Consider the following 27,731-nt stretch of genomic DNA (forward strand, 5'->3'; position numbering starts at 1 on the left):
CACATTTCTATGTCTGTAAGCTTATTTTCCGGAGGTTTTTCTCTTTCTTTCTGAGATGCCTTGTCACCTTGGCTGTTCATGGTGTTTAATGGAATATTTCTCTGCCTGGGTATTAATTGAAGCGTATTCTGCTTTTTTCCTAGAAAAAATATTTATTATAAAAGGTCTCTTTAGCCTGTTGCAAAGAAGGCATTTTTCTTTTGGTTTCCAGTAGGTGGCGTCTAAGCTTCTTGGATCCCTGCTTTGTATAAAGCCTTAATCATGACTTTTTTTTTTCTTCTAGGTGTTTAATCGTGTGTGCTACTCTCAGTCTCAGTAGCATTTGCTCAGATTCCTCTGGGGCTTTGCAGTGTTCAGTCTCAGAGGCTATGGAGGGAGGAGCCCTCTGGGTTGGGGGGTTGGGGGCTGCAGCTCAGCCTCGGTTTTGCAACCGTGGCTGGTAAAAATTAACTGTTGTTTCTCTGCCATCCCGCTTCTCTGCTTTCTGCCCTGATGACTGGGCCCCGCCACCAGCCGCGTGGAGCTCACAGCACTCCCAGGCAGGATTGTTCAGGGAACTCATGCACCTTCTCCCCTCCTGCTTCTCCCACAGGGATCTCCAGTGGCTGTGAGAGGCAGCTTCTTTATTTCTCCCAGTCCACCACCCAACACCCAGGGTTCTAATCTGTAGTAGCTCTTACACACAGATCCCATGCTCAGATGTGCTGGTGTGCAGTTTGGGCATTTTTTGTTGAGTTTTAGATGTTCTGCTTATTGTCGTTTCAAGGAGAGATATCTGGGGACATCTCTCACTTTGCCATGTTTCTCTAGGCCCAGAAAAGCATTATGTTTTAAACCAAATTAAATTTGAACTAGTTCCTCACTTTTCAGGTATTGAGGGCTATGTGGTGTGTTTTAAGAATAATTCTGCATCACGAATTGATTTAGAAAATAGCAAGCACTTACTCGAAGGCCAGAAATCCTCCTCATGGTAACCTGGCGGTTGGAATCATGGTGTCCAGAAATTTGGTTTGGACCCGGGAACATGAAATCTCGTGTATTTTCATCATATGTAGACAGTGTTTCACCCACTACAAGAAAGATATCCTATGATTCAAATTATAACAAAATATTCTATTTAGAAACAAAATCATCAGGTAACAATATATATAATGCCTGATGCCTTACTGAAATACCTGCTAGAGGGTGAAGGGTTTTTTTTCTATGAAAAGAAAATTAAAATAAAGTTATGTTAAATAAGTTAACATATTTCCTTATTCAGACATGTAGTGCATATTAATAATTATACCTCCCGCCTTTTGTAAAAGGGGGAATATTCATCTAAATTTAGTGAATATCTAAGAGTTCCTAAAAGAAAAAACAAAGTCCTTGTAAACACAGCAAGTTGATATAACATTTATACATCTGAAAGTTAATTACCATTTCTACATTTTCTACATCCTTTTCTACTTGCCATTATAAGGTATTAGGTTCCATATTGAAAAAAAATGTAGACGTTCTCTGGAATTTGTGGTTATCTGAATTAGATACATATTTAATATTTGAAATTTTTCAAATTACTAGTTTTCAATAAAATATAACTCTATTTTTCATGCAAAATATGTATTTGATTAAGACAGGTTTCTTCTATAATCATAGATATCAATAACTGAAATGAAACTATCCTTCATATTTTAACTCAAGCCATCCTAGAGATTTGTAATGTTTACTAAATGGGTAAGATTTTATTCCTGTCCATTCCCCATAACAGTCCACACATAAAAACAAAGATAATTGACTACTTTATCAAGAAAAGTTTTATAAAAATCACAAAAACTAAAAAATCAATTTTAATGAATGTCACAAAATATGCTGAAATGATATCGGATTATTTTTGCACTTTCGATTATTACTATTTACTCATTTTTAGAACAGTGTTTTCAAATGCCACATGTAAATCTTTCTGTACATATTATTTTGGTCTACTGATATTTTACACACACTGGACCAATACTAGAAACTCAACACTGTTCTTAATTTGGGAAAAAGGGGAAAAGATGAGATATTTAAAAAGCATTTCATTGAAATGGGTTCACATGTCAATTTCCTTATCAAAATATAATACAGTACCTGGTGGAACTAGTTGAATCAACTCAAACAATGCTGTATCATCTGAAAGTTTAAAGAAAAATTTCCTTAAATAAATTAATAACACACAAAAGTAACTTTATCAGAGAAGCATCTAAAAGTCAAAGCAATTGCTAGATAGACTACATATATATTTATTAGTATATTATGTGTGTATATATATACATATATGATACATCTCTTATGGCTTTACTAATCTATATTAGAGATTAACTCTTCAATCTCACTGGGGTTTTCTTTCTGATTTTTTTAAAGACTTTATTTTTTTAAGTACTCTTTTTAGGTTTACAACACAACTGAGAGGGAGGTACAGAGATTTCTCATACATCCCCTGTCCCCACACATGCATAGCCATTATCAACATCGCTCACAGGAGTGGTACCAAGATGGAGCCACTATGGAAAGCAGTATGAAGGTTCCTCAAAAAATTAAAAATAGAAATACTATAATGATCCAGCAATTCTGCTTCTGGGAATATAGTCCAAGGAAACAAAAGCACTAACTTGAAATGATATCTGCACCCCCATGTTCACAACAGCATAATTTGCAATATTGAGATATGAAAATAGTCTAAGTGTGTCCATCAATGGATGAATGGATAAGAAAGCTGCGAGATACACAGAGACACACATACACATACAAACACGCAATGGAATGTTGTTCAATCGTTAAAAAAAAAAATGAGGAAATCTTACCATTTGCAACAATATGGATGGAACTGGAAGGCATTATACTAAATGAAATATTTCAGACAGAGAAAGACGAATGCTGTACAATCTCACTTATACGTGAAATCTACATCTATTACCAAGAAATTAATGATCTCCTTTTGCCTCATGCCACCTGATTTTGACAACTGTTCATCCTCTTTCTCACTATAATCTCTTAACCTCAAAGTCTTGACAACTTTTTCACTGAAGATAAAACAGGTCTACTTTCCTCTTAAACCTAAGACTTGCCGTAATTCTGAACAATGTCAACCTGCATGTGAATGCCTCATCCAACACTTCTCTGATCTCAAATCCAGTACACTTATGCAAGGAACTGATTGTTTATTTACATGCCTGATTCTTTTTTTATTAAAATGGACACTTCTTTGAACAAAGAGGCTGCATTTCATTCACTTTGGAATCCCCCGTATTCTCTCATAGTGACTGAGATTGCAGGCAATCAAAAAGTTTTTAAAAAATTTCTTAGTTCTTATTATAGGTCAGTGGATAAGCAGCTTTTGCTTGAGAAGGCTTTTCTATCACCCCTCGAATCATGCGACACTTTCCATGAATACATCATACTGTTTCTCATCATATTACCAATAAATGGAAAGACAGAAAAGGACTAATGTTAGATAGCACTGAAAAAATAGGCTTTTAAAACACTTGATCTACTGCATATACAATAATTATAATACCTGATCACAAAGAAAAGCCCTGTCTTTTAGAAAATATCTAAACATAAAGTGAAATTTCATTTGAAATCAAATCAAATAATCTTAAGATATGCTCAGTGTCATAACTTTCTATACATACTCACACTATATTTTCCCTGAGGTCACTTATTCTGCAACCTCGAATATTCAAAAAACATGATTACAAATTAAAAAATACATTAAAAAAGGACATAGGTAGTCAAAACTATAATATTACTTACTACCATTTAAAGAATATTTTCTGTATGTCGGGACTGAGCTCCTATAAGCTTTACGTAAATCCTCAAAACAACTCTAACAAGCTATTATCTCTATTTTACTGATAAAAAAAAAAAACAGAGACTAAAGGGTAAGGTTACCAAAGATAGTAAGTTTCCTGAGATGAGATTTGAGCTCAGTTACAACTGTCTTCCAAGCTTGCACTGTTTTCATTAACAACCCTACTGGAACTAGAAAGCAGCAATTTGCAAAATAAATGTGAGGTGAGGAAGTTGTATTTTGAATGAGTAGTAGAATAAAGAGATAGGACAGTAACTAGATGGGGGGCAAGGATAAAGATAGAAAATATTTCTTTTTAAGATGAGAATTTACAGGATGTTTATAAAGGGTGAGGGTTAGCAACAAGACAGTGAAGATATACAAGGAAAAAAATAAAATATAATGACCAAGATATTAGAAATGGCATGAGGAGATGGATGAAGGGGATAAATAGAGAGAATAACCTTGAGCAGAACAGAGAAACCTGTAAGGCCAGGAGAAAGAAGATTAGAGTGGGTAATGACGTAGGTGACCCCAAGGACAAGGGTGCAGTAAACTGAAGCAGAACAATGGCATGGACTCGATTTTGGTCAGTGAAGTAGGAAGTAGGGTCATTTGTTCATCTTAAGAATGCTAGAGTTTAAACAAAAGGCATATATGATAAATGAATATGCTTAGAATATCTACATGAGAAATTAGAGAGAAAGCTCTCCAAGAAGTAAAAAGACTGAAAGGTAGCACTGAGAAGCAACTTGTGTTGGCACAAACCTAAAGTTCATAAGAGTTTATCAGCAACACCAAATTAATGCTTTCAAAAGAGGTATTTGCATTATAGATCAAATCTATAATTTACTACATTAAAATTAATAAAGTAATATAAGATGTTGAAGAATTACATAAATCAAATTTAGAAAAACATTAAAATGAGATATAACTCAGAAAGAAGTAGAAATAGAGGAAGTAATTTCAAAAATGAATATTAAACTAAAACAAAAGCAAACAGACACAACAGATAATGCCTTAAAACAAATTGAACATAAAAGTTTTTTTTTAATCAAAAGGAAACAAAAAAAGATTTCAGAATTTGAGAGAAAATAACAAATACTAACCAAGCAAAAAAGATCAACAAACTATAACAGAGTCTAATCAAGAAAACTATGACAAAAGACAAAAATAAATACTAAATAGTATATTTCAGGAAACTTTGCAGAAATAAAAAAAGATGAGAAATAAAAAATGAAAGAGAATACATTGTACCTAAGAATACCAAGCCATAAAAAAAACAACTTCAGGACATATTCTAGTAAAATTACTAGACTTAAAAAATATTTTAGGCATCTAAGCAAAAAAAAACAAAAACAAAAATGATTTATAAGTGAAAGGGCACTAAACTTTGAGAAAATGATTTAAATATCTGAGGGAGAACTAGGGTTAAGTTAAGCAAAAGCTAAAAAACTAAAATAAACTATAAAACTAAGCAAAGGAGAGCAAATTATTAATTCGAGTGAAAACAAAATTCATGCAGGAAAAATAACCACAGTATATATGCCACACGGTTCAACTATAAATACTTTAAACACATAATCATGAAAATATAAACCAAAATTGGGATAATTGTATTAAGGAGAGAAAGACAGAAAATAGGCATGTATGTGTTTTGAGGGTAAGCAGAGAATATACAAAAATATATAAATCCTCATTTTCCGTAAGAGAAAGTACAGATAATATCTAAAATTGAAAAATCAGAATGTTTCGAATGCAATATAAACATGCTAGAGATATAGAGGTGAGTACAAAGAAAAACAATTTTTAAAAACTGAAAAGTAGTCCTTAGGGAGTGGGAAATGATGAGAGAGATGTTACCGGGCTACTATTTTTTTTGTAAAAAGCTTTGCAGACTATATATAACTCTGATATAAAGAAAAACAGCATAATTTTGTAACCAATTAAAAATAATATTTTGATATAAGTAAAAAGCAAATTAAAAGGTAAGACATTAGCATTTACATATATGTACATATTTATATAGATAAGTACATATGCATGTATATGTGTATATGTAGCCATGTATATATGTAGTCTGAAAGTCCTACAGAATAGTAAAATTAAAGCAAAAAATCAGTTCGTAACAAAAACTGAAAGGCTTTAAAATAAAGCCAAGGAAGGAAACAGGGATCTAAGTAAAATGAAAATGCCCCACTCTAGCCAGAATCATTCTGGAAGGGGCCAAACACACAAGCAGAACATAGTCAATAGAGCATTCATCAAAATACTACATGAGGACTTAGTATTGCCAGGTACTATTGCTGTGAACAATTTACATAAAAAAAAGAAAGAAAGAAAAATGCACCTGTTAACAAAATGTATTTCCAATATCTTTACTAAAGGTATCAGTGATCTCAGAAGTGGCAATGGTCTCAGGAGTATAAAGTTTAAAAAGTTTAAACAGAAAACAAAGTTAAGATTTCTATCAAATACTCTATACTTTCTAAATCTACCATCAACAAAATGAGTAACTGCCACACAGAGTGAAGTAATGAAATAAACAATAAAATAAACAACTCACATTGTCACTAAAACTCCTCAACTGTAAAGAAAAGGTCTGAAAAATAATTGCTTGGGTTTGTTTAGTTCATATTTTATTGTAAGAACACAGATTTTCTAAGAAAAATTATTTCCTAGTTTCTATAAACAACTTTCTACTCCTTTATATTTAAAAATCTTATTTTGGCAAAAATACTTCAGGTAAATTGTTAAAGGAAAAGCCTTATAGAGAACTAATGCTGCTGGAAACCAAAAACTAAGTTAATGTAAATTACATCTACTAGAATCTGTAGTATAACTAACCTCATCTTATAGTTACCCTTCATCTTATACCTACTTATAATTTTCCTCTTTCCTCTGTAAAAGTTTTCATTTTCACATGTACTTTTAGTGTGAGTTACAAAGTAAATGCAGTGCAATGCTCCAGAAATCCGAGTCACAAATAGCAAATCAAAAGCTACAGTAAATACCTTGAGAGAGAGCCAGAATGCTATTAAACCTCTGTACCAGCAAGAACAACTGCTATCAAAATTTCCTCTAGATGCCTATTTATCTGCCTTAAATACAAAGGTGAATTGGTTGGAATGAATTTGCCATTGTAGATTTAAAATACACATCCTGAGTCCAATAAGCTCTCCTGAGGATCCAGGCAAGGATATTTTCATGTACAGACTTTGAGGATTTATTCTCAGCCTTCAAATCTTTACCTGAAAGCATTTTAAACACCTCAAACACCAGGTAAGCACTAATTCCCAGAAGCTGAAAAACAGGGGCTCTAATGAAATTGCTTTTTTTTCCCTATAGGCAAGAGAAAGCAATAGGGACACCTAGTAATCTACTGCAATATAAATAAAGATCATATCTTCTCTTTATCTGAATGTTGAAGGGAATGAAGCCACAGCAGTTATTATAAATTTTCAAATGCAAAATATGTTTTCTAATAAAAGCATTATAATATTACAAATAGGTATCTCTCAATAGGATAGTTCCAACATTCATAAAAATAATGAGGCAATTATTATTATATTTTATGATATTTTATTTAGCTCCCTGGATAGCAAATTCCTAGTATGTATCATGTATTGTCATATGTACTAGAGATACAGGGAACAAAACAGGAAGAGTCTCTGCTCTAATAAAACTGTTTCTAATGAGAGAAAATAAAAAATAAATAATATATCAGCACTAGGGAGAAAAACAGGAGGACCATTCATCACTATCTGCCCTGAGCAGTACCCCTTGACACCTGTTGTCTTGGTTGAAATATTAAAAGCATACTCTTTTAATCTGAAACTATCCTGGTGTAGAAGATATAATAACTCTAAAGATAATGGGATAGAGACTGAGATATTGACCAAAAGGTGATGCTATTTTAGACAACGCTGGTGAGAAAAGGCTTCTTATTAGGATGATAAATTTGAGCAGTGACTGAAAAGAAGTGAGGGAGCAAGCACTGTGTTTATTTGTATGAACAACTTTTCAGCAGATATTTGTGGCAGTGCATGTTTGCACGTGTGTGTGAGAAAGAGAGAGAGAGAGAGAGAGAGACTGAGAGCTTGTCTGTGTGGGTGTGTGTGTGTGTGTGTGTGTGTGTGTAAAAATGAACCTGCAAACCTTCATTGAGAAAGGATGAAAATCCAATTTCGACAAAGAAGCAGAAAAATTTTCATTATCTTTCTTGCCTAAAAATGGTTCCCAGGATATATAGCTTTAGCCATAACTAATTTTATTCTGGTAAATTCCAGGAATAAAACTATCTCCCTAAAGAGAATGCCTTCACTATGAATGTAAAATTTCCCTATTATGGCTTATAATATCATTGGCACTTAATATCATTTTATACATCATAAATGTATACTTCCTCAGAGTCTTAGGTGATTCTAGGCTTTTGGAGTTTCCTTAGAGGTGTGAAATGGAATGGGGAAGTTCTCCAAATACTAACAACAGTAACAGTAGCAACACACCACCAATTATAATAAACAATTTTAAGCGTTTACTGTGTGTCAAGGACTGCTCTAAGCACTTTACCTAAGGTTACTCAAGGATCTGACTCTCTATCAGACCGTCTAGTTAAGGAAGTCCTAGAATCTCCTTGAGCGTTTGTACCATGCTCAATATGCTTTTAGATGACAATTATTAATAACGAATTGTTTTAGATTTTAGACAGGCAGACAAGCACACATTAGTTTTGTATGTTACACAACGGAAAATGATGTATGTGACAATTCCTGTAGTCGAATAGGTGGGTGGAGATTCTGGAAAAATCCACATTGATTCAATGTTTCCTTCCTTGAAATGCTTCTCTTTGCTTCCATTGACATAAAGCCTGCTTTAGTACTTTAGGCTCTATTTTATATTTTACTTAAAGGGGCTATTTCTACTATTTCTACTATCGCGCTATACGTGAAGGTTCAGCACTATGTTGGCTCACTGTAGGGACACCTATGAGCCATCTCCACAGCATCCAATCCCCCTCCTTTCCCCTCCCATGAGAGACCGGCGTAGCTCTTACAGAGCTGACATATGCACCACCGGAAACAAAGGTAGAACACGTGCAAGCTAAGCCAACAGCATACTACATCCTTCATCCTACTGTGATTAGAACAAATCTCAAGATCTGATGAAAATTATGGAACACAGACTCCTTATTCTTAAGAACATGGTAGGAAGATGTGAGGACTGAAACTGCTGTAATTTCACTACCACAAACTTTACTACCATAAATGAGGTTTATATCAGTTTGGGCCTAATTAGGAGAGAGAAATCACACAAGGAAAGTTTAATATAAAGAACTATTAACCACAATTGGGGTTAAAGTAATGGAGGATTACCTAGGAAGCTGGAAAGAGAACTTAAAAATATATAAGACTAGCACTTAGAAGAAGCGGCCATTAGTCCTGGGGCTCAGACAGAGATTCCAAGGAAGACCTCTCCCCAAGCTATCCTCCCCAGGGCTGAGATTCAAAATTTGTTAGTGAGATTATAGTCTTGGCTCACTGAAAGAGAGAAAAGTTTCTCTAGTGCCATGCCAGTAAAACTTATGGAAATCTGACTCTGGAACTTGTCAGGAATCACCCCACACCTCTGGGGTGCCAGGGAGGCCTCCAACCAGAGGCTCCTCACTACAAAACCACTGAAAGGAGGATGGCTAAGGGGAGCTGCTGTTGGACACCATGTATGATGATACCTGGGTTCCAGAGAGGCTGCATAGGCTACAGAAGTCTGGTCCTGGAAAAAACCTGGCACAATGCAGGCGCCTGCCAAGCAAACACATCCACACCTGGAAGCAAAACTCTTTCCTTCTACAATGTTAATCAAGGGCCTTCTACTACACAAAGCTTCAGGGCCAAATGGAAAGAAAAAAATATTTGAAATTTCAATATTCAACAGAACATTCAAATGCCCCTTTCTCAGTAATTGATAAAATAACCAGATCTCCTTTAGCCCTAAGAAATAAAATCTGCAAAAATACAGAAGACTTGAACATTATCAACTTCACTAAGTGACAGAAAAAGATTGATATAGAATAATTCAACCAAAAATAACAAAATACTCACTCTTTTCAAATATACTTGGAATATTTTCATGTATAGACCTTAGGATAGGCCATAAATAAATCTCAGTGAATTCAAAAGAATTGAAATTCTACAAATTATGTTCTCTCACCTTAACAAAATTAGGAAATCAACATTAGAAAGAAATATAGGAAATCTCAGAATATTTTAAAATACAATATATTTCAAAGGAACCCAAAGATCAGAGAAGAAACATCACACAAAGAATTAGACAATATGTTTAAATTAATGAATACAAAAAATACGTCAAAATTTAAGAAATACAGCAAAACGGTGAAGAAAGAAATTTACAGCTTCAAATGCTTACAACGGAAAAGCAAAAATATCTAAAATCAATCTAAGTTTCCACCTCAAGAAGCTAGAAAATGAAGGACAAATCATGCACCATGTAGGTAGAAGAAAGGAATAATAATTAAAATGAAAATCAATGAGACAGAAAAGAGGAAAATAAAATAAATCACTGAAATAAAAAATTGATTATTTTAGAAAATATCAACAAAATCTTTAGAAAATATCAAACATCCAATAAAAAAATGAGAGAAAACACAAATTACCACAAGAATGAAAGAAGAGACATCACTACTAACCCTACAAAAATCAAAAGGATCATAAAGAGAAAAGTATGAACAACTTTAAGCTAGCACTACACACCTGCCAAAATGGCTATATTCTAAAACATGGAGAATATCAAATCTTGGGGATGACGTGGAAAAACTGAAACCTTCATACATTACTGATGGGAATGAAAATGGTACAATAACTTTGGAAAACAGGTTGACAGTTTCTTAAAAAGTAAAACATATATTTAGCATGTAACCCAGCGTATAGCCATATATTCATAGCTACATTGTTCTTAACAGCCCCAAACTAGAAACAATCCTAACGTCCATCCAAACAGCCATAAAATAGAAATAATGTTAAATCTAAAGATAAATTTTGGGCAAATTGCCTTCAAAATCTTTGATCTATGAACATGATGTGTTGCTGCATTTTTTAAAAATTTCTTTAATTTCTCTCAATAACATTTCGTAGTTTTGGGAAGGGAAAAAAGTTCCATACAATAAAATAATATTATTCATGAATAAAAAGGAAGGAACTACTAATACACAGAATGACACGCATAAACCTCAAAAACATTTTAAGTGAAAGAAGCCAGACATTACATATTATATTAACCTACGTATGTGAAATTTCTAGAAAAGGCAAATATATACAGAAAATAATCAGTGGTTGCTAAGGACTGAAAGTGGGCATAGGAAATGACTGTAAACAAGCATCAGGGAACTTCTGGAGTGATGGAAATATTCTAAATTGGATTGTGGTGATGGTTCATCACTGTTTAAATTTTCTAAAATCATTTGACTATAGTTATAATGGGTGAATTTAATGCGATGGAAACTACACCTCACTAAGGCTGTGAAAGTAAGGAAAGGAGAAGAAATAACCCATTTCTATAAGGACTATATTTCAGAGTAACCAACTTGCTGATAAGGAAAAAAATTTTAATAGAAGAATTCCAGCTAATAAAAAATGACATATTAGAAAATGTCATACATAAAAAAATGACAATATTATTTTTAAAAGTCCCATTTTATAACCCCTAATGAAAAGATGTATCTTAACAATGCTAAAGCTATTAAAATAAAAGGCTGATGAGGAACCTTATAATGGAGGAATCAGATTGATGCTGCCTGGAGCCAAATGTCACTAAATTTAAGATAGTCAGACATTATATGCCACTTGATGTGATGCAATAAAATACGTAACACCAACTATGAAAGATTCTTGCCCAAAAGTAAAATAATTCTGAATCTACTCAAACTCCTAAGTCTAATTATCAATTTATATAATAAAAGTGATAAACAAAACAACCAGAACTTTAAGAAAGCAATTAACCAAATCCAAACTGTAGGGCATTCTAAAGGACCTGGTTTTTCTAACAAATTCAGCATTAAAAACAAGTGAGAGATACTATTACAGAAAAAAAAGAAAAGAAAAGAAATAAAGAAACTTATGAGCTAAACAGTCATATATAATGTGTTGAACCACACCTTGACTAGATCCTGATTTTAGCAAACCAAGTACAAAAAGACATTTTGGTGACAACTGGGGAAATCTGCAGAGTGACAACACATTTGATGTTATTAAAGAATTAAGGAATTGGTATTAATTTTGTTAGGTGTGACACCAGCATGGTAGATACATATTTTTTAAAGTATCAGTCAGAAGTCATGTCAGAGTATCTGCAATGAAATAATGTAGATATAGAATTTGCTTTTAAATATTCCAACAAATATTTTAGTGGCAGGGTGAACATGTAATTAGACTGGCGGTATGTTAAGTATTGTTGAAGCTGGGTGGTAGGTATATGGGACATTAACTTTTTTTCCTCTCCAGTTTTAGTGTTTTTAGATGTTCATAATAATAAGGTTAAGGGACAGTGCAAGATTGCAAAACTGAGAGAAAAAAAAAAGTAGAAAAAATGGGGCCCAAAGCACACAAGAGAGATCAGAGATAAAGAGTGATGTGGAAGTCATCAGAAGATAGTAATATATGAAGTCAAGTCTTTGAAGAGAATATAAAGAAAGAGTAGAAACTATGTAAAAAGAGATCAGAGAAGGGAAGCCTGTGGACTACTAATATTTAAAGATCGGCAGAAAAAAATGAATTTAAGAAAGATACCAAAATATGAAATGTCAGTGAGTGGGGAAGAGACCTAAGAGGAAAACTGAATCAGAGAAATTAAGGCAAGAAAGTTTCTAAAAAATGATAACCACTAAGTACTCTTTTGATTGCCCCCAAATTTCAAATCAAACAGAAAAAGACAATGTGTTTAACAGAAGAATTTCCAAACAATAAAAGAATTATCTTCATATCATCTAAGATATACAATTTCCCAGATATTAAGATGTCCAGGAAATAGTAAAAGTCATATACCCACTGGCACCAAATTGCCAACTAGTGAGTCTACCATAGTGAAATTTAGAATACCAAGTGACAGAACAGCTATAAAAAGTGAGATATTGACACCGGCCATAAAGAGTACTCTGGAGAAGAGTCACTAAACCATAAACTCCCAGAATGTAAGACAATGAGCCAGCTCTATTCCTCCCTTATGCCCAGATTCTAGCATGGTGCCAGGTTCCATGTTTCTACATTGTTAGAGTCCCAATGGGATGTGGAAAGGGGAAGGTTTGGAAGAGATGGATGGCAATGATGATGCCCAATATCGCTGACCTTCTGATCCAGTTACATATTAGACCAATCTGGTGATCCCAGGTCCCTTTCTAACTATAAGGATAAATAACAGAGCTTTTCATTTCATACCTAAAGCTCAAATAACTTATTCCCAGGTATATACCTTGACACTGTTGCTCTCACAAATAGCTGCACCTTCTAATAGTTGATTCCTAGTACTTTAAAGAATTTACTTTTATCAAGTCTTAAAAAAGCCTCTTTCAAATAATTTATTAACATTAAATGTAATACAAAGTGAAAAGCATATATATATATATATCTACCATTATGACAATCTACTATTATTTACTCTCTTGATTTACAATACACCGAGGATATCTTTGTCTACAAAGTCTCACTTAATATGAATCTCTGTCCTTATATCATAAACTCTATATTATCTAAATCAATAAAAAGTTAAAATAAGTCTTTTTGTTTTCCACAAACCAAACACAGAAGAAAAAATTCCAAGTACATGTATTTTTTTATTATTTGCAGCTATATTCTGAAATTCCAAGAAGTATAAAAAAAGTGCTCAAGATTTTTTAAAATTCTTATTAAACTCTTTTTAACTTTTATCTAACCCAGGATTAAAAAGGGTAATTCTAAACTGTCTTAGTATCAGGAACTAAAATTTAAAAACTCACATTCAAGCTGAGCAACCACATCTCCAGGGTCTACTGCTTCAGGGAACACCTACAGTGGGAGAACGGAGGGGAAGCAGGATGGAGAAGAGGAAGTGAACGGAACATAAATATAAAATAGTCTGTTTTTTCTCTCTCATTCCCAAAATATTCCTTTCCCAACCAAAGAAACTTGACACTACTGAGAACTGCTACTTCTCCTCTGCTTCCCATGATCGCTGTAGAAGATTTCACAAACAAACAAACATTAGGGTTGGCTGTGTGTCCCACTCCAATTTCATCTGCTAGCTTTCTTCCCTTTGTTTTGTTACCATGGTCATACTGGCCTTCTTGGTGTTTCTCCAGCTCATCAAGCTTATTCCCAATAAGAAGTCTTTATATTTGCTATTCCTCTGTCTAGAGTGCTTTACCCCTAGACTTTCAAATGGCTGGTATTTGTCTTATAATTCAGGCTTGGCTTAAATGTTACTGCCTTCTCCGACCACTTTTAAAATAGAAAATCCCCTTAATCTCTCAGTCCCTCTTTGTCTCCTTACCTTCCCCTTTATTCTCTTCATGGCACTTATTACTATCCAAAATTATGTTATTTGTGTATTTACTTAATTATTGTCTGTTTCTTCTTTTACAATGAAAGTTCCAAGAAGGAAAGATATTTGTCTACCCAGTGTCCAGAGCGGTGCATGGAACAGAGCAGGTACTGGGTAATTATTTGTGGAGAAAAGGAAGAAGGGAGCGGGGAAAGAAAAGAGGAGAGAGGGAGGGAGAGAGGCAGGGAAATAGAAAAGAAATGAAAGAAGTTTAAAAAGCAAGAAATACAATTGGTAATAAACAAAAGCAACAGTTTTAGGGGGGAAAAAAGAAAAGAGACTTATAGAAAGTAGTAGCACAATATAGCCATAAGTAAAATATTCTTACCTATTAATGTCTCTTCTCTCTTTTCATGAAAATGATTTTTTAGAATTCTAGGTGCTGTATTTTACATAAAATCCCACTATGACAATTTTAGAAACAAGCTGAACCATCATGAAAAAGAAGCACTTGATTCAATGTATAATATAACGCATATTTATTTTCAAGTCTCCAGATTTGTGACAAATCTCCTTTTGAATTAAGTCAAAGTATATAGCAATAATTTCTGTTCTAGGATTTTATTCAAAATTTGGAACTACTTTTGTTTTTCGTTTGTTAATTTTGATTTGAGATTTGAACTCACCTTTTCAAACACCATTCTGGCATTGAAGACCAGTGGAAAAGTGGCTGGGACACATTGTGTCTTTTTATATTGGCCAAACACACAGATGCTAAGATAGATATCCTCCTTGTCTTTCAGCACCACTCCTGGACAAGTTACCTGAAAGAAATTAGACTGATGTGACTGCTTTATGAACTCCCTGATCTATCCTACTAAAATGACATAAAACATTATATAAAACACTAGTCTGCTATGCTAATAAAATATGCAAATACAAAGAGAACACAATTCTGGTGTTTACAGAAGTTAAATGAAATGCCTTTATAACTTCCATTCCTCTGAGAAATTTGTGATTTTCCATTTGGTTATTTGTACCCCATTTGAAGCTCTATGTACTAGCTCTTGGGACAGACACTAACAGTTTTAAGCAGTCAGCCTTAGGCACCCACTCTATGCTGAATGCTGACATAAATTTATTCAGTATCATTTAATCACAAAGGATTAAAACTCAGTAGAAATAAAGTACTATTCTAGAGGACAAAAAAATACTGATAAAGAGCACAATCTTGACCTGTATTACCCTAAATAGCAGGCCACACACACCCTCACCAAAAACAAGATGACAAAGCTTCAAAGCAAGTGAATTGTAAGTTTCTAGTCCAATGCAATATTTTTCAAATAAGAAATTGAACTCGACTATTCTCACAGTTGACAGAAAGTATAGTAATAAAATGTGGGGTTTCTAAAAAATACATGGTACACTCTCTCCAGTCCCTGCCATATTTCATTGTCAGTGACCGGCCACGCCCTTAATGGGATCTTAAAGGCTAAGATTTTAACCCAACTTACCCACATAGTACTATTATTCAACGACCTCTAATAATAGGATCAACGTGTATTTTTTTATTGTTGTCTGAACTCAAACACTGTTTCCCTGCCTCGCATCTTTCCATTTATCTGCATTACTGCTCCATCTTTTCCTCACTTATTCCCACTACCTGCCAAGGCTTACACCATCTGCCATCTCCTACACAAAACTTCTCTTGATACACCAGCTATCATTATTCAATTTGAACTAATTTAGAAATTTATTATGAATTTACTATATCCAAGTAATATGTTTCAGATTCTCATAACATTTTGTAGTTCCATTAAGGTCCTAATTATTGTTTCCATGCATTTTAATAAAGTGGGTACATTTCCTCTCTTTTATTTGACTATACATTCCCTGAGGACAGAAATTTTATTTTCCTCATTAATGTATCCTAAAACATGAACCTTAAGTATTAAGAAGAAGCTCAGAGATTATGGGTGTTTGATAACAGAGCTCCCCAAAAGGATAGGTGATTTACTTACTTAAAATCACACAGTAAAGGAGTCAAGAATATGTTAAAAGTGCTTAGAATAGTGCCCGACAAATCATTTATCTAATAGAAATTATCATTGTTAGACTAAAAACCATTATCATCTGTCATCTTAATATAGACTATTGCATTTATTAAATGACTAAGACTTCATGTCTCTTTGTACACAGCAGTTTGCTATGCCGGCTATTTTGACTCTATTTCTTATTCTACTTTCCACTTTTGTCCTAAAATTATTAAAAGCAAGGTTCTTAGTAAATCTTATTCTGTTCATCATCTTCATATCCTACTCTGCCTTGTTAAAACCAAAGCTGTGTGAGAGTCCCTCAAATCTGTGTTCTCTAACATGATAGCTGCTGCCCACTTATGCCTATACATGAGGCTACTTTAAATTGAGATGTGTTGTTATTCTTGTAAAATACAAGACTTTGAAGATTTCAAAGAATTGTTACAGAAAAAAAGTAAAATATCTCATTAATAACTTTTATATTAATTATATTTTGAAATACTGTTAACATTTATTTAAATAAAACTTATTTTAAAAAATAATTTTACATACTTCTTTTAACTTTTTAAATGTGATTTGTAGAAAGTTTTAAATTACATACATCCATGGCTCATATTATATTTTCATTGGACAGCACTGCTCTAATTGTCCTCACTGGAAAATACTGAGTTTCTTTCCAATTTGTAATATGTAAGAAGGCATTACTTTTTTTTTCTTCACCCACAATTCTACAAATTCTGCCATCCTTTAAAGGAATAGCTAGCAGATTTCCAAAATGAAAGTGGAGGTGGGGTGGGGGAGATAAAGAAAATCAGATGGAACAAACAGAAAATAAATAGCAAAGTGGTTGACTTAAACCAACTTTATAAAGAATTTCATGAAGTAAATATTATAAGCATTCTAATTAAAAGGCATAAATTGTCAAATAGGAGTTTTAAAAAAGCAAGACAATATGCTGTCTGCTAAAACCCATTTTAAAGACACACAGAAAAAGTACCTTCAGGATGGTGAAATAAATGCCTCCAAAAAGCAGCCCTTCTATGAAAGCAATGAGAATCCTATCAAAAACCGTCAAAATCAATTTTTTAGAGCTTTGGAAGTTAACAAGAGGCTTACGACAACCCAAGGAATATTTATTCTGGTAAAAACAGTGACATTGTGGTGTTTTAGCATAATCTATTCACAACTCTTCCTATCCAGGTCTTCTGTAGCCTTGAAAACCAAAGCTCTTATAGTTATGGTAGCCATGACACCAGCAGCCCCAAAGCCACTGGAGGAGAACAGATTTAGAGCTGCCAAAAAGCCCTAGCCTTCAAGAACTTTCATTGTTTGATCTGTATCACAGTACCAGGGAAACCCCTCTTCACAGACCTTCTCTTTATTTGGCCTGAATCACAGCTTACTCTTGACAGACAGACTTCACCCTCAAGGCATTTGTCAAAAACAATCAGCAGCAATTATTTAACATCATGGATGCCCGAGGCAGGGATCACAATGGGGCAAACAATAAACTAAGTGTGTGTGTGTGTGTGTGTGTGTGTGTGTGTGTGTGTGTGTGTGTGTGTGTGGAGGGTGGGAATCTGACAAGCTATGATATATTCTTGGCAATTTAGAAAGTCATGCACATGTTCAGAGCTATGCACTTGGCTGGAAATAACCTAAGGAAGCCCTATTCTCACCTTTGGCTGACCTTGAAGTTTTAGGCATGTTGGAAGTGAAGGCTAAGACAGTTGTAAACTGCCTGCCAGGACATAGAAAGCATACTCCAACATGCACAGAGGGATCCTCAGCAAAGACTGGGTTACTTATTGGTATAAAGCTTTTAAGAAATATAAATCCAGTCATTAGCGGGACAGGAAGCAGAGACTTCAATGGCCATACACAACAAAGAATACAAACTATAGCTTAGGAAAATAATAAACAAACAAAAAGCAACAACAGCAGCAAATAACAGTAAACCTTAAGAAACAATGGGAGTCTGATTTACAGAATTCCCCATTTAAAATACTCAGTTTTCAAAAAGTATTATAACATGCAAATAAACAAGAATATGACCTATACATCTTGAAAAGCAGCAAAAGAAAATGATTCAGCAATCCCTTTTCTGAGTATCTACCCAAAAAATTTAAAACGTTTATCCATAAAGATATATGCACCCCAATGTTCACTGCAGCATTGTCCACGGTGGCCAAGACATGGAAACAACTAAAACGCCCTTCAATAGATGTTTGATTAAAGATTTGGTACATATTTACAATGGAATGTTACTCAGTCATAAGAAAAGATGAAATGCTGCCATTTGCGACAACGTGGATGGATCCTGAGATTATCGTGCCAAGCAAAATAAGTCAGACCAAAAAAGTTGGGAACCATATGATTTCACTCATATGGGATGTAAAACTAAAAGCAACAAACAAACAAGACAAACAAACAAAAACTCAGAGACACAGGCAACAGTTAAGTGGTTACCAAAGGGAAAGGTGGAAGGGAAAAAGATAAGGGTAAAGCGGATCAAATATGTGGTGACCAAAGGATATCTAACTTTGGGTGGTGAACAGACAATGCAATACACATGTGATATATTACTGAAGTGTACACTTGAAACCTATATAATTTTATTAAACAGCTTCTCCCCAATAAATTTTAAAAGAAAGAAAGAAAGAAAGAAATTTTGCACAAGTCCTGCGATTTTGAGAAGTTCATGAGTACATTTCCAGGAAAGCAACCAGAATTGAAGTCCAATAATTTGATGTGTCATGCAATGTTTTTAGTTCAAGAGAAAGTGTTTATTATGTATCATGGGAAGAATTGAGTGTTCACAAGAGCAAAGCAAAGCCTAGTCCTAGAAAGCACATAGAGTGTGAACTGATAGTAAGGATGAACAGAGACTCATGGGTGAGCTAATCCTTTATGAAATCCTCTAGTCTGAAAATAGAAATACATAGGTCAATATACAGATAGGATAAATGTATTTTTTCTTTCATGTCTCCTTTCTTATTTAAAATAAAATTGCATAAAGCAACAATTATTAAACTATGTTGAATGGGCTTATATGCATAAAGATGTAATTTGTATGACAATAAAAAAAGAAGAGGAGAGGGAAGGGAACTAAATAGAAATAAAAGTTTTGTATACTACTGAAATTAAACAATCCATCCTAGATTGCTATAAATTAAGATGTTAATTGTGGTCTACGGCCATGCTACCCTGAACAAGCCCCATCCCATCTGATCTTGGAAGCTAAGCAGGGTGGGGCCTGGTTAGTACTTGGATGGGAAGTACTAGGAAGACCAGTGCTGTAGATGTAAAAAATAAAAAATAAGGGATTGTAAGATGACAAGGTCTTTGCAATCTGTGAGGTCAACCAAGGGTTGCCTCACCCCCCCCCCACAAAATAAAATAAAATAAAAATAAATTTTAAAAAATGTTAATTGTGAACCCCAGGACAACCACTAAGAAAAAAACTTTAAGAAATATAGCAAGAGAAACAACACAATTAAAATGGTACATTAGATAATAGTTAATACAAAAGAAGTTATTAATATAGAAACAAAAACAAAAAAGACATAAGACATAAAGAAAACAAATAGCAAAACAGAGGTAAATCCTATCTTATCTGTGATTACATTAAAGATAAACTGAATAAACATTCCAATCAAAAAGTACATGAAGCAAAAACAGACATCACTCCAAAAAAGATAAACGAATGGCCAATAAGCACATAAAAACATATTCAACATCATTCGTCATTAGAGAAATAAAAATAAAAACCACAATAAGATATCTCTTCATACTAGCTAGGATAATGATAATAAAAAAGATGGACAAACAAATGTTAGGGAAGAAGCCAAAACATTGGACCACAATAATACATTACTAAATCATTCATGAGTCAGAAAAGAAATTATAAGACAAATTAGAAAATACTTTAAACTGCATGAAAATGAAAACATATCAAATTTTGTTAGATATAATTAAACCACTTCTAAAAGGTACATTATAGTATTAAATCTTACATATTCCCTTCAATTCTTTTTCTGAAGAAAAGACACTGACAAAATTTAAGCCCCATTTATGATAAAAGCTCTCTGCAACTAGGAATTGAAGGAAATTTCCTTAACTGGTGAAAAATAGCTATGAAAAAACCTAAATCTGGTATTACACATATTTAATACTGAAAGACTGAATCCCTTCTCTTAATATCAGCAAAAATGTAAGGCTATCCACTTTGAACACCTCAATTCAACAATGTACTATATAGGTTCTAGCTAGTGCAAAAGGTTAAGAAAAAGACATTTAAAAATAAATGACATAAAAGGCATACAGATTAAAAAGGAAGAAGTAAAACTAAATCTATTTTCAGACAACATAATTTTGGTCTACAATCAACAAATATGCTTCTAGCAATAAGTTTATCGAAGTCACAGGACATAATGTCAATATGAAAAAATCAATTTTGTTTCTGTATACTACCAACAACACTTACAAAATAAAATTTTAAAAAATACCAATTAGAAAAGCATTAAACAATAGGTATGCACTACTCATAAATTTAACAGAGTAAGGGTATAAATTTATTTTATAAATTTAAGTAAAAGTATAACAGTAAATAAAGATATAAAAACTAGGTACAAAATTAACAAAATATGTGTAAGACCTGTATACTGAAAACTACAAACATCACTGAAAGAAACTGAATACCTAAATAGATGAAAAATATACCAGGATCATAAATTGAAAGACTCAATATTGTTAAGATAATAATCCTTCAAAACTGGTCTATAACTGCAGTGCAATCCTAAGCACTAAGAAAACCAACAGAGTTAACTATCATGAGATAAATTCAGATCAAATGAAAATTAACTTGCATAATCTAAAAACAATTTAAAAATAAATATGTAGGATCTCTCATCTAATAAGAGAGAAAAACTCCATGAAAATTATAAAATTAAAATAAGTAAAATAAAAATATTTGGCAGATATTTAAAAATAGAGACTACATGAGAAATCTTAAAATATTTAGTCAATATAGTTAAAAAATCTCAATATAGGAGATGAAAATATTTAACTTAAGTAAATAATATAATTCTGATGAATTCTCCTAGAACAAGAAAATATCAAAATAAATATTCCATCAACAAAAAAACACTTAAGATACATAGAGAATACAGATAAAAGTTTCAATAAAAGTCTAATAGTACTGTTAGAAAAGAGAAGGGCAGAAAACAATATTCAAAGATATAATAGCTAAGATTTTTCTGGAACTGAAGAAACTCAAATTCTCAGATGTAAAAAATACCCAGTACAAAAGAGAATAAACAGAAATGGAATACATCTAGGATAAAGTGAAAATACATAATTATAGTGAAAACTTTAACCTCCATTACAACCTGGTAGAGATCATGCAGACAGAAATTTAATATGGTATTGAAGATATTTCAGAGAAAATAAACTTGATCAGATAATGGTAGATAGAGCCCTATCTACCATAATATCTAAATGAAGTTATATATTATTTTCAAGTAAAGAGAATATTCACAATAATTGAATAGGTGTTAGGACACAAAGGAAATCGCAACAAAAATTATATCATACAGACCTCATTCACTATCCCAGTGAAATTACATTAAAATGCCACCATCGAAGATAGTATGCATGTAAATGTGTAATTGTGCATGTACACACATATAAATCCTATGCATCTTGAAATTAAAACAAATTCCTAAATAGCTCATAAGCTAAAGTAGAAATAAAAATATAACATAAAATATTTAGAACCAAATAATTTTAAAACAATATTATCCATTCATTTAAGATGACAGTTAAGAAGCTCTTGAAAGTAAATAAAGTGCCTTAAAGACAGGTATTAAAAATGAGAAATATATTGAGGAATGAAGAGAAATGATAGCATGAAATTTAGAATAGTGATTAGCAAAAGGGAAGAAAGGAGGAAAGATTCTCTTACAGATATACAGGAGGTTTCACCTTCATCTGTATTACTTCTTAAGCTGGTAGGTGGATACATGTGTGTTCATTATGTTACTCTTTGTAACTTTTTGTATGTCTGAAATATTTCAAAATAAATGTTTTAAAAATAAAAAAATGTAAAACTAAATAAGTATTTGACTCATAAAACTAAAATCTCATTAATGAACACTAATGAAAAGATCCTAAATTTAAAAAATTAGCCAAATCCACCAAAATATAGTAAAAATAATACATTCTGATCAAAAAGAACTTATATAGGACTGAAATTAGTGCAAAATCACAAAATGTGTCCTTTTTATAAATATTCTATAATAATCTCATTAAATTGAGAAAAAGCACTCAGTATAATTAAATGCTCAAAATATTTTTAAAACTAGGAGTAGATGGGAACTTTCTTAACTCAATAAATGAAAATCCTACAGCCAATATCATATTAGGTTGAACTACAAGAAATTGCCATGTTTGTTTAAAGTTAAAAAAAGATACACTGTCAGCAATTTAGATTCAATTTAATACTGGTAAAGCATCAGAAGCATAGCTTAAAAGAAAAATAAAAGACAAGTATATCTACTATTATTTCTACTATTTAACATTATACTGGGGATTCTGTAGTCAAGGACATACATAAGAAAAAGTAAAGAAAAGAAAAAGATTATACAGGAGAAGTGAAAACTGCATATTTGTAAACATGATTTTCCACATAGAAAATCCAAATAACTATTAGAACTAGTAAGAAACTTCAGCAATGTTGCTGAGTACAAAATGTGCAACAAAGACATGTAAAGAATGTTCATAGGAGCACAATTTGTTAATATCTCCAAGCAGGAAAAAATGAAAGCGTCCACCAACAATAGAATCGATATAGAGGAACTGAATAGTTTTGCCAAGAAGACATACAAATGGCCAACAGGTACATGAAAAAAGTGCTCAGCATCACTAATCATCAGGGAACTGAGAATCAAAACAACGATGAGATATCTCCTCATACCAGTTAGAATGGCTGTAATCAAAAAGACAAGAGATAACGAATGCGGGTGAGAGTGTGGAGAAAAGGGAACCCTAGTGCACTACTGGTGGGAATGCAAACTGGGTACAGCCGCTATGGAAAACAGTATGGAGGGTCCTCGAAAAATTAAAAATAAAACTGCTATATGATTCAGAAATCCCATTTCTGGGTATTTATCCAAAGAAATTGAAATCAGGATCTCAGAGAGCGATCTGCACTCCCATGTTCATTGCATGACTCACAATAGCCAAGATACAGTAACAACTCAAGTGTTTGTGGACAGATGAATGGACAAAGGGGTGGTATACATTCACAAAATAATATTATTCAACCATGAGAAAAAAAAGAAATCTTGCCATTTGTCAACAGCTTGGATGAACCTTGAAGACATTATGTCAAGTGAAATAAGTCAGATAGAGAAAGACAAATGCTGTGTGATATCACTTATATGTAGGATATAAAAAGACAAACTCAGAGAAACAGATAGAATGGTGGTAACCAGGGGATCAAGGGTTGTGGCGGGGGTGGGGGGAGAGATGAGGAAACACTGAACAAAGGGCACAAACTTCCAGTTATATGATTAATAAGTTTGGGGATTTAATGTAAAGCATGGTGATTGGTGATTACAGCTAATAATACTATATAATATACTTGAATGTTGCTAAAAGAATATAGATCTTAAATGTTCTCACCATGGCAACTATGGGATGGAAAGGAAGTTGTAGCTAATACTATGCTGGTAACCATTTTGAATTTATAAGTATATGAAATCAAAGCATTGTATACCTTAAGCTTACACAGTTATGTTCGATTAGTATCTCGATAAACCTGGAGGCAAAAAAAATGGATAAAGAAGTATTGCCTCACAAAACAACAAAGATGAATTGTCATGGGAGGGAGAGAGGGGGGGAGGGAGGAGATATGGATATTTCAAAAATTCAACATATATTGTGACAGAAGTCAAGATAGTGGTTACATTGGGAGGGAAAGGATGGCAGGTGGAGTGGCTGAAAGGATGGAGCGATATTCTAATTATTGATCTGGGTAGCGATTACACTCTGAGGATTCGATATACTTTATGAAAGTATGCTATAGTTCCATAAAAAGTTAATTTAAAAAGTCAATAGCATTCTTTGTTTACCAGCAACAACCAAAAATTAGAAAATGAAAAGAAAAAGGCATTACTAAAGAAAGCAAAACCAAAGTGGAAAAATAAGCTTCAATTAGAAGATCTTTGAAATTTACATAACATACAACAAATAGAGGTTAACATATATTGAACAAGAAGAAAAAAAACTCTTACATACCTTACATACCTAAAGGGCAAAGGATATAAACCGGCTATTCAAAAAAAAAAAAAAAAAAAAAAAAAAAAAAAAAAAAAAAAAGAGTAGCTAGAAGAACCAGTAAGTCTTCTCCCCTAGTGCCTTCTGAGGGAGTGCTGCCCTGGCGATATCTTTGTTTTGTACTTCTGTCTTCCAAAATATAAGGGAATAAGTTTCTGTCGTTTTAAGACATCAAATTTGTGGTAATTTGTTATGGCAGCCCTAGGAAAATAATACAACTCCCTAAAATTCAGTAGTTTCATTTATAAATCTATTCCCTAGAGCACTGAGCCTCTGTAAGATCCAAAACCCCTCTATAACAAATATTTTGCAATTTATGTATAATTTCTTAGTTATATATATAACTAAAAAATAAGCCAATATCCTAACTGAAAAAATATAGAGAAATAATTTATAATAAAACATGTATTCTATATGTAAATGCTCAAGCAGTACTAAACTAAAAGATATATTTGTACCTATATATACAGAAGCTACATGAGATGGACAGTTTCAAAAGCAGAATGACAGGTGTCACATATTGGCAACCCAACACAAGTAGGGCTGACACTGGTGCCATGATTTTCTGAAAAATAAATTCTTAAAATTCTAAGTAAAACGAAGTACACTATTTCCTCAATTTACATAGTAATTGTATTCCTGGAAAACTTACGGTATTTTAAAAGCTTCCCGCCAAAGAGAGACTTTACAAAACAGAGTTAGGTTCTTAATACCAAATAATTATAAATAGGTTTTCATCTACATATTCAATGGAACATTCAAGTCTAACAGAATATCAGACAATTAACACTAACAGGACCCCACCACCACCTCTATGGCAAACAAAGCCCAACAAATTTTTTAAATGCTCCCTAGAGTACTGTACCTGCCTTTGAGAAAAACTGTCACTTTGACACCAGGAGTTATGTACAAATATAGTCACTGCGACATTGTAATATTAAAAAAGAGGAAAATACTAGCATGTACAAGTTCATCAATAAGGTAATAAAAATTAAATCACTGTCATATAAACAAATAGCATTATATAGCAATTAAGGAAATGAACTAGATTTGCAAAAAACAACACTGACAAATTTCAAAAAAACAGTGAAGTGGAAAAAACAGGTTTGCAGAAAGATACGTACAGTTCGATGCCATTTGTATAAAGTTTTAAATGAAACAATAGTAGAGGTAGTACACAGACATACACAAATATGTAGTAAAAGTACAAAAACCTGATTGAAAAAAATACATTCCAACTTTATCCATGGCAGTCACAACCTGGTAACAACCCAAATAATTACATCAATAAAGAAAATAAAGAAAACAGAAAAACATGTTGTGATATGCACATACAATAGAATATCACTCCACGATCTAAAAGAACTACTGATAAACACAGCAACATGGATGAATCCAAAAATATGATGAGCAAAAGAAGCCAACACAAAATATTACACACTACATGGTATTATTTACTATGAAGTTCAAGTACCAGCAAACTAATCTATAGTGACACAAATCAGAAGAGTAATTCTCTGCATGGGGCTTGAAAGGGGTTTAAGGTAATTTCCTAGGGTGAGAGTAGTGTTCTAAATCTTGATCTAAGTAATGGTTACATGAGTGTATGAATTTATCTAAATCCACTGAAAATTAAAAGGAAACACTGTGGGAATGAAATATAAAACTACTCTATATTAAAATGTACCAAAGAGACCTAACAAGGAAATTCAACATGTAAACTTTGATTTCTGGTTTGATAATGTTAACTATACAATTCATTTTGGGGACAACTGGGAGAGCTTGACTATGGATTAGACATTAAGCAATTATCATTAATTAACTGTGTGATAATGGTTTTGTGGTTATATACAGCAATCCTTATTTTTAGAAGATGTATATACAGGTATTTAAGATGTATATACAGGTATCAACAACTTTTAATTTTTCAGCAAAAATATTTATTTTCTACATATGCATACACATATGTACAGATAAATCATATTAATGTACATAGGTCATGGGATATAGTTATTCATTGTGCTATTTTCCAGATACTCTTAATTTGAAAATGTCAATATAGATATAATCTTCAGGATATACTTAGTGAAGAAAAAAAGCAAAGCGCAGAATAGCATAAATAATATGCTACCTATTGTGTAAGAAAGTAAAAAAAAATACATGGAGGGTATTGTGTGTGTGTGCACGTAAGTGTGTGTGTGAGTGCGTGTCTATCTGGTTATATTACAAAAGGAGATACTAGAAGAATAATTCGAAAATGAATAAAAATGGTTACCAATAACAGATGTAGGTAGTAAACAGATTTGAATAGGGCTGGAATTGAGACTTCTCTATGCAATTTTATAGTTTTAACTTTTATACCATGTAAATGTAAAAAATTAAATTTAAAAAGAAAAAAAGTTGAAAAGATGTTAAAAAAATCTATGGTCATATAATTCTTCTATTCAATCAAAGCCAAATTAATCAAGCTTTTTAAACTTGTATGGTTATTAATAGTCTTTTCTGCTCCTTCTCAACATCAGAGGCATTTAACCTGGCTGTGCTAGTCAGAAAACTTATCGTCTTGTCGTAGATGTGCCCCTTAAAAGTTGTGTAACACTAGAAAAATAGTCATGCCAAGCCTCGATGATTTTTTCACCTGTAAAAAGGAATAAATCCAATGAGAGCTAAGATTTCTTAGAAACATGAAATTCTGTCTCAAATGTTTAAAAATAATTAAATAGGAAGGTTTCCACCCGCATAATTTCTTAAGCCTCCACAAACAACAAAGCTCCATTTTACATTAACTTTCTGCAGTACAACTAATACTGAGCAGAAAGAGTAGTGAAATAAAATCTGTTTCTCAGACTCCTTCAGGCAGTGATCAGTTACAGTACAACAAAGTACTTCCTCTTAGAAGGTCTATATCCGCAAAGGAAGGGAAGCAGCAGCCAGCCTGTCAGGCTGCAAAATCCCATTGGTTAGCAGGGGAGGAAGCAGCAGCCAGTGACAAAGTCTGTTGAGTTTTAGTAACTGCC

The 27,731-nt window shown here is 32.9% G+C and overlaps 1 protein-coding gene across 11 annotated transcripts in view; it reads right to left on the bottom strand.

Annotated features, from left to right (window-relative positions):
* SPATA6 (spermatogenesis associated 6) overlaps positions 1-27,731 on the bottom strand; it is a 100,835-nt gene that overhangs the window by 71,332 nt on the left and 1,772 nt on the right. For 4 of the 11 annotated variants that reach the window (XM_025051961.1, XM_025051959.1, XM_025051960.1 and 1 more), the window contains exons 2-5: positions 15,025-15,177; positions 13,815-13,863; positions 2,110-2,151; positions 946-1,070 (exon numbers count right to left, since the gene is read on the bottom strand). In XM_025051961.1, coding sequence (XP_024907729.1) covers positions 946-1,070; positions 2,110-2,151; positions 13,815-13,863; positions 15,025-15,177 — 369 coding nt within the window. Of the gene's footprint in view, positions 1-945; positions 1,087-2,109; positions 2,152-13,814; positions 13,864-15,024; positions 15,178-27,731 lie in introns of those variants that run through there. The other 7 variants (XM_006919169.3, XM_015595220.2, XM_025051962.1 and 4 more) reach the window with 5 other exon arrangements.

This window comes from Pteropus alecto, unplaced genomic scaffold (assembly GCF_000325575.1).
Source record: "Pteropus alecto unplaced genomic scaffold, ASM32557v1 scaffold25, whole genome shotgun sequence".
NCBI classification, from domain to species: Eukaryota; Metazoa; Chordata; class Mammalia; order Chiroptera; family Pteropodidae; genus Pteropus; species Pteropus alecto.